The following is a 12,152-nucleotide window of genomic DNA, read 5'->3' as shown; positions in this document are numbered from 1 at the left end:
GCACATGGATGTCAAGTTCACATTTCCCACCCTGTGTAGGAGCTAGATTTGGCCTTATGACTAAGTTTTGGGCAATAGTGTATAAGCAAGAGCAATTTGTCCAACTTCTAAGAAGTGTCCCTAAAGTAATAGATGCGTCCTTCCCAACCAGTCTTCTTTCCTGATGGTGAAGAACAGCCATATTATACCATGAGATGACATGGAGAGTAAAACTACATACAGCAGAAGATAGAGGACAGATAGTGCTTGGGTCCCTGATACTATAGAACATCATATGGCTCCAGACCTACTTGTAATTTACATGAAAGTCAAATTTCTAACATATTTAATCCACTGTTCTTTTAGATCTGGAATGACTTGTAGCCAAAACTAGTTCTACAATTTTTTAAATCATATGCTTTTTTTCACTTTGCTATGCTGCCTCCAGTTTGTAATGTTTTTGCCTGTGTTAACCCTGCCAGGTGTAACTGGAAATTTAAAGGATATTGAGTCCTTAAACTGAAATGCCATAACTTGAAAAAGCCAATGGTGAGATTTTAGCCCTATGGCAGACCGAGGAAAGCTGCTTGTTTGGAAGGGGCATTTCATCCAACTCCACTGGCAGTCATAGGCAAGATGACCTGGTTTCATCATGATTATCAGCAGCAGCAGTAGCATTACTATTGCAGTAAGAGCAGTTACCATTTATAGGATACTATCTGCCTAGCAATAAAATATCTAATTAACACATTAAGTCCTCACAAAACTCCACACAGCAGGTGTGATTATCCCTATTTTACAGATAAGGAAAGTGAGACTCAGAGATGTCAAATTACTTGTCTGAAGAAAACAAGTGACTTGTTAATGGCAGAGTTTACCCGAATCCAAATCTCAGTCCAAACCCCAATCGCTTCATAATGGCACCTTACTTTCTCCGTGGGCACAAAATAAGACCTGGTAACAATGGGCCTGTATATAATTAATATGCTCATAAATGTCTAGTAAATCAGTTCAGAAATGTTTATTACATCACTGTAACAAGTTAACAAGCATTGTAACAAAACTTAGTGGCTTACTCAACAACCATATTAAATCTGATGAATAAGAATTCTGGCAGGTCTTGGCTAGGCAATTCTTTCGTTTCACATGGCATTGACTGGAGTCACTTAGTGACCTTTGGCTGGTGGCTGGTCTGGTCTGGAGTGTCCAAGTGAGTTGTACTCAAATGCCCAGCATCTCAGCAGGGCAAACTGGAAGGCTGGGCTCAGTTGGGCCTTTCACTGTCTTCATGTAGTCTCATGACTACTTCACACGGCATCTAAAACAGGGTAGTTGGACTTTTTACATGGTGATTCAGGGCTCCAAGAGCAGGCGTTCCATGACACAGGAAGAGGAAGTGAAGAGTCTCCGAAGGCTTGGAACCAGGAAACTAGAAGTGTAACTTTTGCCTTATTCTATTGGTCAAAGCAGTCACTGAGTCCACCCGAAAGTGGGGGAGGAGCACATAGACCTCCCCTCCTCCTTCCTGATGAAAGAACTATCAAAGAATTTGCAGTCAACTTCAATCCACCCCAATACTAAGCCTGTTGAAGGAAGTTTCACAGAAATAGAAAGGCAGATAATTGGGTCATTGGAAATCTGTATTTATTTGCTATATCTGCCAAAACAGAAGGCCACACACTGAATGTCAATAACAGAAACTCATTTTCTCACAGTTCTGGAGACTGGAAGTCCAAGATCAAGGTGCCAACCAGGTTGATTTTTTCTGAGGCCTCTTTCCTTGGCTTGCAGATGGATATCCTCTTGCTGTGCTCTCACACAGTCTTTCCTCTGTGCATGTGCATCCCTGGTGTCTCTCTCTTCTATCTACTTTTCTTTTCTTTCTTTTTTTTTTTTTTTTTTTTTTGACAGAGTTTCACTCTTATTGCCCAGGCTGGAGTACAATGGCGCGATCTCAGCTCACTGCAACCTCCGCCTCCTGGGTTCAAGCAATTCTCCTGCCTCAGCCTCCCAAGTAGCTGGGATTACAGGTATGCACCACCGCACCCAGCTAATTTTGTATTTTTATTAGAGATGGGGCTCCTCCATGTTGATCAGGCTGATCTCGAACTTCCAACCTCAGGTGATCCACCCGCCTCAGCCTCCCAAAGTGCTGGGATTACAGGTGTGAGCCACTGTGCCCAGCCAGTCTCTCTCTTCTTATAAAAAAAAAATAGGCATATTGGATTGGAGCCCCACCCTAATGCCTCATTTTAAGTTAATCATCTCTTTAAAGACCCACCTCCAAATATGGTTACTTTCTGAGGTACTGGAGGTTGAGACTTCAACATATTAATTTAGAGAGGACACAATTAAACTCACAACAAATATCAAATCTAAGGCCATTATGTAAGTGGAAAAACTGAGGCCCAGAGAAAGAAAATGGTTTGCTAAGGTCAGACAATCCAACCTGTAACATAGTCAGCATGAATGCTCTTTCCCTCACAGCCCCCTTCCAACACATCAGATGATTCCAAGAGATGTTCTGTCTTACAGGAGGTAGGAAACAGACTGCAGAGACAGGGGACACTAAGAAAGCCCCAGCATTAGGGCCAGAGATTCCTCTTTTTCTCTTGAAATTTCAGGCATCTCCCAATTGTCTTTATTCCAAGTCACTGGGTTCATAGGCTTCTCAACAGATCCAGATCTCTGGGCTGCCCATTCCTTTTCCCATTTCTTGTCTGACATTTCTGGCGTTCAGGTCACTATTTAGATTCTGAATCACAGTAATATTGGAGAGTATGATGTCCTTGTTTCTGCCTTAACATAGATCTGTCAAGACTTTGGGAACATCTCCACAGTGATTTGCATACTCAGACCCATTCTGGGACTCTGAGTCATCGCATTAGTGCCCCCTAATTTGCAGTGTATACCCCATCTTTGATTTGCAGCTCATAGATTTCAAGAATAACCTGCATCTTAGAATCGAATTGGCCTATGTTCTGTCGAGGCTTCTTCCAGGATGCATCTGCTACGTTCTAGGATGGAGGTGGAGGAAAAGGAGGCTCCAGAAGTGGTTTAAGCCTCCCAGAACATTGGGCAATTGGTGATCACCGTTGTTCTTCAGTCTCTCCTTGCATTACAATCTATGCTGCTATGCTGGATAAAGTTAGAAAACAAGTCTTCCCAGAGATAAACAGAAACAGTTTGGTTCTAACTCATATAGGAAAATTATATTAAGTTTCTATTATATAGCAGTCAAGGTATTGGGAGAGGGGGAAGCAGTATAGATCAGTGAGACTGGCTTGTTCCAATACTCTAACACAAACAAACTGCAACAAAAGCAAAAATGTATGTATTCAGAAAGAAAGATGGCAAGGGGGTACATATGGTCCAGTGCTTAAAAGCATAAACTGTAGATCTGAAAATCCTGAATTTTAATTCCTCCTCTACTACTTACAAGCAGTGTGACTATGGAAAAGTTGCTTAACCCACCTAAAGTTAGTTAACCAAATTTCCTACATTTGGGGGAAGTTTGGGTCAACTACCTAAAGCAGTGGACCTAGAGCAACTCCCCTCAAAGGTTGTCCAATTAAAAAGACACAGAGCTGAAAATCAATTTTGACAGAGGACCAGAGTACTGAGCTAACTCATGGATAACTGACGTTTTCCAGATAGCTCATTGGGGAATTTTCAGAGTTTCCAGAAAGCATATATGCTCCAGTGCATTATAGATAAAATCTGTATGATTATTAACTCTATGAGCTTTATATTCCCCTGCTATAAAATTATGGGATGGCCCAGGATGGTCTGCAAGTACTTTCATCTCTGAGCTTCAAGGATCAAAGGAAGATGTTGGGGTCTCATATGTGAAGTCATGGGCAATGCTTTTCTACCAACTGAAAAGAGAATCAGCCTGGGCACAGTGGCTCATGTCTGTAATCCCAGCAGTTTGAGAGGCTGAGGCAGGCAGATCATTTGAGTCCCAGAGTTCAAGACCAGCCTGGCCAACATGGCGAAACCCTGTCTCTACAAAAAACATAAAAATTATCCAGTGTGGTGGCGTGCACCTGTTTTCCCAGCTACTCAGGAGGCTGAGGTGGGAGAATCGCTGGAGCTCAGGAGGCAGAGGTTGCAGTGAGCCAAGATCGAGCCACTGAACTTCAGCCTGGGTGACACAGCAGGACCCTGTCTCTAAAAATAAATAAATAAAACAAAAAGAGAATGTTTTCCAGGATGGATGAAGAGGAAAAAGTAATTTAGAGGGAAAACCCTGCATATTATAACTATTTACATTTTGTTGCTGATTTGATGGACAAAATGCCATTTTGGGATGAAGAGGAAGCAGAGATGTGATGTGTTACAGAAGAAGAACCCTTGAGCTTGGGGAATGTTGGTAAAGTTCACAATATGCCTTGAGTGCAGGGCTTCTATAGGATTAATAAATGCCTGTTTGAAAATGTTCTCAATGAATAAAGAGATAAGATCCCCCCGCCTCCTCATTTTCTCTCTCTCTCACTTATTTCCTGATCCCAATCTAGTGTTTACCCCTCCTTTTGCGAGCAGTGGAGTTCTGCCAGTAGGAACACTGCTAACTGAGGGCCTTTAGAAAAGCTAGAGCCATTCTTCTGGCCTTCATTCCTTGCCAGAATCCTTCTACTCTTGTTTCCATAAGGCACTCTTGTCTCATCCTATTACTTCCACTACTTTTAGAATGATATCACCTCAGTGAGGTAACATCTTTTCTCTCCTTACAAAAGAAAACAGACCTAGTTTTCTTAACCTTTCAGTAGAAGCAAATTCCCCAAATCCCTCTGTCATTCTGGTTGCCTTCTGCTGTGCTTTCTCTAGTTCCAAAATATCCTATTTATAGAAAGAAACCCAGAATGAGCTCAGGACTCAGAATATGACCTAACCAATCTTCTTTACATGACTAGAATAATTTTCCCTGACTTTTCCATTTTGCAATGTGCCCAATATATTCCAAATGGATTCTCTTTTCTTTCACTCCAATAGGTACCAAACGATAAATGTTCAAACTATAGCCAATGTTATTCATAATAAGAGGTTGATGTCCACTGTGCTTAAGAACTTTCTAGAATTAATGGGTTCAGGAGCAAATTAGAGTTTGTGGTATGTGTAACATTAGAGTTAAAGGAACAGGTCTTTTCCTTGAATTACTTTTTTGTTATATAGCATTCACTTCAGTTACTAAAGAGATCAGCTAGTTTTCAATGAAGCCATAATGCAAATGAAACCATAAGCTGGGGCAGCAAGCTTTAGTATTTTGCTGTGCAAAATGTGGCACAACCTCATTTCACCTGGGAATTTGTTGAAAATGCCAAATGTTGATGCTGACCCCAAACTTAGAAACTGCTTTCTAAAGAGTTGCCCAGGAGATTCATGTGCACATTAAATTATAAGAAGCACAGTTTAGCATCTGTGAAAGTTTCCTTCCAGATGTTCTAGGCAGATTAGATGTCAAGCATACTTGGTAGGCCTTATCATGATATAAACTTGGCTCCTTTTACTAGTTTTCATTTGCCTTTCCATGATCCTAAGTTTTGTGACTCCTTGGAGTTTTTATATCTCATTTATCCAATTCCTAATATGAACTTACATTTAGTTAAGTACATCTAGCAAGTCCTGACCTGACATGCTCTTGAACCATCTTAATCTCCTGTTAACTTTTCATATTAACAACGTCACTTCTCTCTTACTTGCTACCCATACTTCCTCTTATTCATCTCTTTTCTGTAAGACAGTTTAGGAAGAGTTATTCAGTTCTTCCTCAGTATTCCATGTGGTCTTGCTTCAGCTTCATTATAGGGTTGTCTGGTTTTCTGAAATTGAGTTAAGTCACGTCCAGATCTTCTGTCTCATGCTTGCTTGTCAGGCTCAGAAATGCACAGAGGTTATTGCAAACTAAATCATGACTTTCCCAAGGCTTTCTCTTGCTTGTTTCTTTTTGAAGTTGTGATTGTTTCCTTTATAACTAAACTAGGTTTTGTAGATAGAATATTCTTTGAGTTCTTTTTAAATATGAGCTCAACACCAGGTTCTTGGCAATCATTGCCCATTCTTGCTTTCAGAAGGCTTTCCAAATTGTGTGTCGTGATTCTTTGCCTCTCCCTCTATTACCTGTGGAGAACCATTAGAGATCAGAAAGTGACTAAGAGAGCCAATCTTTCTTCCTACCTGGTCAGAAGCATTTCTTATATCATAAACAGAAGGCTTCTGCTACCTGTTTTTTGTTCTTTAGCCTCTAAGATAGCAATTATGTCACCATCAAGAGCTTCTCTGTGACTACTCTTCTGCATTGATTATAACAAGTGATCTTGAGGTAATGAAGGGGAAGGCACTGTTGACCTCTCAGCTATTATTAACCAAGCACTCTTTAACTTCTGACATACTTTAGGTAGAGAATTGTTAACATGTGGATCACCAGTCCCATCAGAGTCCCTGGCAAAGAATAAGTACTGAAGAGGAAGGAGAAGTAAGAGTAGGAAGGAAGGATGGAAATAATCTATCCAACACCAGGTGAGATGGAGAGCCTGGAAATTAACTACAACCAAATAGATTTGGAAAGACTAGTTGGGAGAAGAGAATGGAAGTACGATCTCATCTTTGTCTTCCTTGATATGTAGTAAGGAATACACAAACCATCTTATTAAAAGTGACTTATGAATTTCCTTTTAGAAATAGATAGTGGACTTTGTCTGAAGAGGTACTCCAATTGTTTCTTAGTTTTCTAAGAAAAAGGAGTTCTCTTTCATTTCTGACTTTGTAGACTCCTGCTCTGTTACCCATCTCTCACCAATTCTAAGACTTTACACATCTACTTAGTGAAACTTTGGTACCTCCTAATATTGATGAGCCTCATATTAATTTTTAAACCTATCTTCATAAAGATGTTGGCAATGAACAAGCTTTATAACTGTGGCATAGGTAGAAAACTGTGAATATTGAACAGCTCATCTATAAGGAGTGCAATACCCATATTTTGAAAGCAAAAATTCTTCCTTCTGGGTTGTATTAATACATTTTGCTTTAAGTTTGGTTATGTTACGTAGTGATCCTTAAGGGACAAGATTTGTTCACTATTCATTACTAAATATAAATGGGGTCAAATGAGCCTACAGAAGTGTGACATCCATATCACAGCTGATTGGGATTGTATAAAAAAATAAGATCACCTCAGGAATAAGTGCTACTGTGATTAAAATTGTGGCAGATACAGTGCTTGGCCTCTATCTTAACAAATGAAATGATTGCAACTTTTACTTACATTAGACATTGAATTTCTGCAGATAGAAAAAAACTATGTAAGTGAATGCATGGAGATAAGAGGTTTGAGACTTGATAGTGCACCAAGAGAAGATAATTGTCTATCAGATCACTGAGAAATCCAGAGTGAGAATAGGTATATATAGATATATGGCAAACACCATATCTTCACCACTCTCCCTAGCTCCCTATATCAACCCTTATTATTTAACAACTCTTGTCCATCATTTTGGCCCCTGAGTTGGAGGTTTTAGTAATAGTTCCAAGTAATAAGAGCAATGATCAAATATATTTCTTGGGAATTTTCTTCAGAACAATCATGTGTCTAAATAATTTCAAACTAATCAGTCATTCATGTTCTGAATTCTCAGGTACCTATACCAACAATTCATGGAATCCCACTACAAGATATAATTTTCAGAATACAGATCCATCACAGGAGTAGCTGATAGTTTCTATACAGACCACAAACTGTTGACAAAAGAGTCAGAAAAATATATCACATTGATGGCAATGGGGAATAATATGTTCATATACAGTGGTCATCTTCTTATCAAGATTGCAGATCTGTGCTAGTCATTGAATTTGTCAGTAGGCAAGGAAGTTATTAACAGCATTATGGATTCCATTCTCAGAAAACCAGTTTTGTCCACAAAGCCTGTACCCCAAGACCTCTGAGAATGGTATGTACCAGCTGTCCCAGTCTTAGGGCAGCATCTGCTGGCTAATTCATGGATGGACAAAAAATGGCAGTTTGTGGGCAATTTGAGCAGTCCTTTCAGTTGGTGAGAACTGTTGTGTTGATGACTGTGAGGATGTCTGAAATCTTTCATGGTGACCCATTTCAGGTCTCCAGAAGCCTGGCAAATCTAGAACTATTCCTAATGAGAACCAGGAAGCCTTTGTATACAGATACTTTATCTGGAACCTAAGATAAGCTGGGTTAGATCTTGGAAACATTTCTAGAGAAGGATGAACTCAACACTGGACATACTGCTAATAATAATAACCCAGTACCAATGGGGGCTGCAATGAACAGAGGTCCATGCACATAATTGGGAAGTAAAACTTATTTTCCATAAGGAAGGCATTTCTGGGATGGGAGGGGGAGAACCTTGAAGCAGCCACTGAATGCTAATGTTCTGTTGCTTCTAATCATCCTATCGTGTAAGTAAGATGTTTATACATAAGCAAGCAAGAATGATATTCAAATAAAGCACTTTGGATTGGAATAAAGAAACTGGAAATTGGAAAGGGCTGGGTGGTCTGAAACTTAAGAGCTATCCACCATCTTTTGCAGCATCGCTGTGCCTCATCCCTGCAGTCAATAGCGCCACAGCCAGGGCCTGTGACGCCGTTGGTGGGCTCCCCTTGGTGGGAAATCAGAGCGAGTAAAATCAGGGTGTCAGTGCCAAAACGACGAAACCTGAAATGCGTCTAGGGACTTCCCAGGGCACTAGCGCTCCTCAGAGCGACAGGCATCTCCATAACAACTGGTCTACATTCTTCCCCGGTTCCTCTGCTCGGCTGTGCTAGCAATGGCTGAGGATAGGCAAAGGGCAGCTTCAGTGGAAAGATACCTTGCGTTAGCGCCTCCCTGGGCTGGGGGACGTTGCCAAAGCTAGACTTATTGCCTATTTCCCGAGATTTCCGGAGTCGTCCCCACGTCTCCAGCGGAGAGCGGCGCCCCTCCCCCATCCCCTCCCGCCTCCCCCTCTATTTGACACTCCAAGGGGGTGGTTTGTTTCATTGTGCTTTTTTTCCTTTTCTCAAAGTTCATCCTTTCGCCTCCAAGTTACTTTCCGCCAACACGTGACCTCTCCGCTTCCCAGCCTGCGCAGCCACTGGTGGTGAAGCGCGGGCGCTAACCGCGTGGCTTCCTGGGAGAGCCCCCTCCGAGGCTCGCCACCTCAGCCCCGGCTCCCGCCGCGCTCACCCCGGCACCCCGGCACCCGGGCGGCGGGGCAGCCCCCGCAGGATAAGGAACCGACTCCGGGGAAGCAGCACTGAGCAGCCGCTGAGCGCCCAACCTGCCGCCTCCCCTACTCTCCCTGCCTTGGCCGGCGGCTCCGCTCTCCGCGTCTCGCCTTCCGACCTAGCTGCGCACCGGGGCTGTTAACTCACATTTGGGAAGCCATAACCCATTAAAGCAAACGCAGTCATAACTTCCTTCAACTCAGCCACTCGAGAGCTCGGCTTACACAGGTTTCTGTGGGCAACTAGTGGCTCGCCTTGGTGCCTCTCGCCTAGTCATCAGTACCTAAGAGGAAAAGGGAAAGTTGTTGGGCTGATGAGCTCTTCGACGCATGCAGATGTTCCCAAGGACAAGTCACTTACTCGCCCCCCTCCCCCCAGTCCCCATTTGATCATCACTCACGACCTCATCGGCTGGAGACCCTTAGTCATGATGGGGGAGGGGGAGGGGCACGAACTTTTCTAAGAAGTTTCCTTTTTTTACCCAGGGAGTCACAGTGCGTCGGTCACGTAAACAGCAAGGTTAGTCGTCGCCGTTACCGCCCCCCACCCCCTCCCTTCTGCGCTTTTCTGGTATTATTATTAAAGCAGTAGTCCGCTGGCGCTGATAAGCAACAAGTTCCCCAGCGGTCTTCCCGCCCTAGCCTGACAAGGCGAAGGTTTTCTTACCTGGCGACAGGGAAATCTCCTGAGCCGAATTCAGCTTCGCCGGAGCCCCAGGTGTGACCTGGGTAGTGGGCAAGGGAGCGGTGTGCAGGCTGGGTTTTTGTTTTTGTTTTGTTTTGTTTGTAGGGGTACCCTGAAACTCCTCACTTTCTCTGGGAACTTTCTGTGCCAGGACCCAGTGACGGGCGGTTAGAAGTCAGCCCTAGGAAACACCTGCTACATACATAGCAGGGCAGTTGGACAATCATTGGTAACCTCGCTCATTCATTAGAATCACGTAAGAACTCAAAAGGAAACGTGTCTCTCGGAGTGAGGGCGTTTGCGTAAATCTATAGGTTTTTCGACATCGATGCCAGTTGCTTTGTCTTCTGTAGTCGCCAAGGTGGTTGAGAGTTTAAGCTTGCGGATATTGCAAAGGGTTATTAGATTCATAAGTCACACCAAGTGGTGGGCGATCCACTGAGCAAAGCCGAACTTCTCACATGATGACTTCAAACAAGACACATTACCTTCCAGCATCTGTTGGGGAGACGAGATTTTAAGACACTTGAGTCTCCAGGACAGCAAAGGCACAATGGTGAGTAGCAATAAACCCTGCATTATAATTGAAAAATCTTGACATGTTGCTTAACAACGGGCATATCACGGCTCTTCCTAGCACTTCACACGCCAAAGAACAGCAGCTACTCAGGCCAGGGGAATCGGGTTTTTACACAGTGCAACTTTAATTGGAATCATTTGAGATTTAACACAGCTATGTGGAGCTGCGTGGAACAAACTTGGAGCTGGGGGGGGGGGATGTTATATTGGCTGTTCAAGGCTGATGCTTGTCTCTCAGCCGTCTTGCATTCCATTCTTTTTCTTTATGTGTATGGTGTATGATCATATTCTATGATTTATATGTGGGCATGTAATTGACATTTGCAAGGGGGTTAATTTCCATCTAAAAACAATAATGCCGTTAGAGGTTGGGGTTAGGGGGTGGAGTGGGGATAAGGGTGGGGTAGAGACTGAGAGTTTAGGTGTAGATGGGGGTTGGGGTTGGGGGAGAGAAATAAGTCAGAAGTGCATATCACTGGTAATGAAATGGGTAATCCTCTCGTAGAAGAAAAGGTTCTCATCAACATGTGATCAACTATTAACCGGATGGCTTTGGCAAAGCCATCCGCACGTGACAAAACGTAAGGAAGTGGAAGAAACCGTCTAGAGCAATATCAAGTATCACTTAATTAGAGATTTTAAAGCCTTTTCCTCCTGCTGTGCCGGGTGTGTAATCCAGGCGATCGGAGTCCATTCAGCACCTTGGACAGAGCCAACGGATTTGTCCGAGGTGGCGGTACCCCCAGGTAGTCTTCTTGGCCCCGCTGTAAAGCCAACCCCGTGTCGCCCTTAAAAAGCGTCTTTTCTGAGGTTCGGCTCACACTGAGATCGGGGCTGGAGAGAGAGTCAGATTTTGGAGCGGAGCGTTTGGAAAGCGAGCCCCAGTTTGGTCCCCTCATTGAGCTCGCTGAAGTTGGCTTCCTAGCGGTGTAGGCTGGAATAGACTCTTGGCAAGCTCCGGGTTGGTATACTGGGTTAACTTTGGGAAATGCAAGTGTTTATCTCCAGAATCTAGCCACCGGGGTGGTGTAAGCCGCAAAGAAGGTAAGCACCGGGGCGGGGACCCCCTGCATCCCCAATTCTTGAGCTATTTTGATACTCTGTCTTCCGGAGAGGACGCGTGGTGGAGGGGAGGAGGTAGAGGGGGAGCATGAGAGAGGGTTGTTTCTTGGTATTTGCTCAGTTTGAATTGCCCTAGGTGAGAACCCTGGGGCAAAGCGAGAAGGAAAAAAAAAAAAAAAGAAACTCAGTCTTCCTGCGGATATAATGAGTTTAGTTAACTTGGACCTGCAAATGTCTGATTCAAATGTAAGATTTATCTCTCTTTTTCTCCCCTTCACCTCCCTCTTTTCCGTTCTCTTTGCTGGTGTGTGTGCGTGCGCGTGTGTGTGTGTACAGTAGATTCATTACTAATTATGAAGCTTTTGCACAACATTCGATTTCCTAAGATTTGACTTTGTAGCATTTAGAATTAGGCGGTGGAGGTGGTGTGCGGTGGGGAAACAGGAGGTGGAGGTTGGGAAGAGGGAAGGAGGTAAAGCTAAACCTCCAACACAAAAATGAATCAAGGTAATTTCAGCTCTTCTAGTGAGAAGGATTCATTCTCTCTGTATCCCTCCCTCCCTCTCTTTCCCCCTCCCTCCCTCCCCCTCTCCTCTCCCTTTCTT

At 43.4% G+C, this 12,152-nt stretch overlaps 1 protein-coding gene across 4 annotated transcripts in view; it reads left to right on the top strand.

Moving 5' to 3' along the window:
* The first annotated feature begins 9,797 nt into the window (after nt 1-9,797).
* Nucleotides 9,798-12,152, top strand: part of BDNF (brain-derived neurotrophic factor) — a 78,551-nt gene continuing 76,196 nt past the window's right edge. The window contains exon 1 of one of the 4 annotated variants that reach the window (XM_011964719.1): nt 9,798-10,462. In XM_011964719.1, coding sequence (XP_011820109.1) covers nt 10,460-10,462 — 3 coding nt within the window. In that variant the 5' untranslated portion in view covers nt 9,798-10,459. Of the gene's footprint in view, nt 10,463-11,095; nt 11,530-12,152 lie in introns of those variants that run through there. The other 3 variants (XM_011964723.1, XM_011964722.1, XM_011964721.1) reach the window with 3 other exon arrangements.

Source organism: Mandrillus leucophaeus, unplaced genomic scaffold, assembly GCF_000951045.1.
Source record: "Mandrillus leucophaeus isolate KB7577 unplaced genomic scaffold, Mleu.le_1.0 Scaffold700, whole genome shotgun sequence".
In the NCBI taxonomy this organism is placed as follows: Eukaryota; Metazoa; Chordata; class Mammalia; order Primates; family Cercopithecidae; genus Mandrillus; species Mandrillus leucophaeus.
The sequence above is the reverse complement of the archived record's forward strand: the minus strand, read 5'-3'. Positions and strand labels throughout refer to the sequence as shown.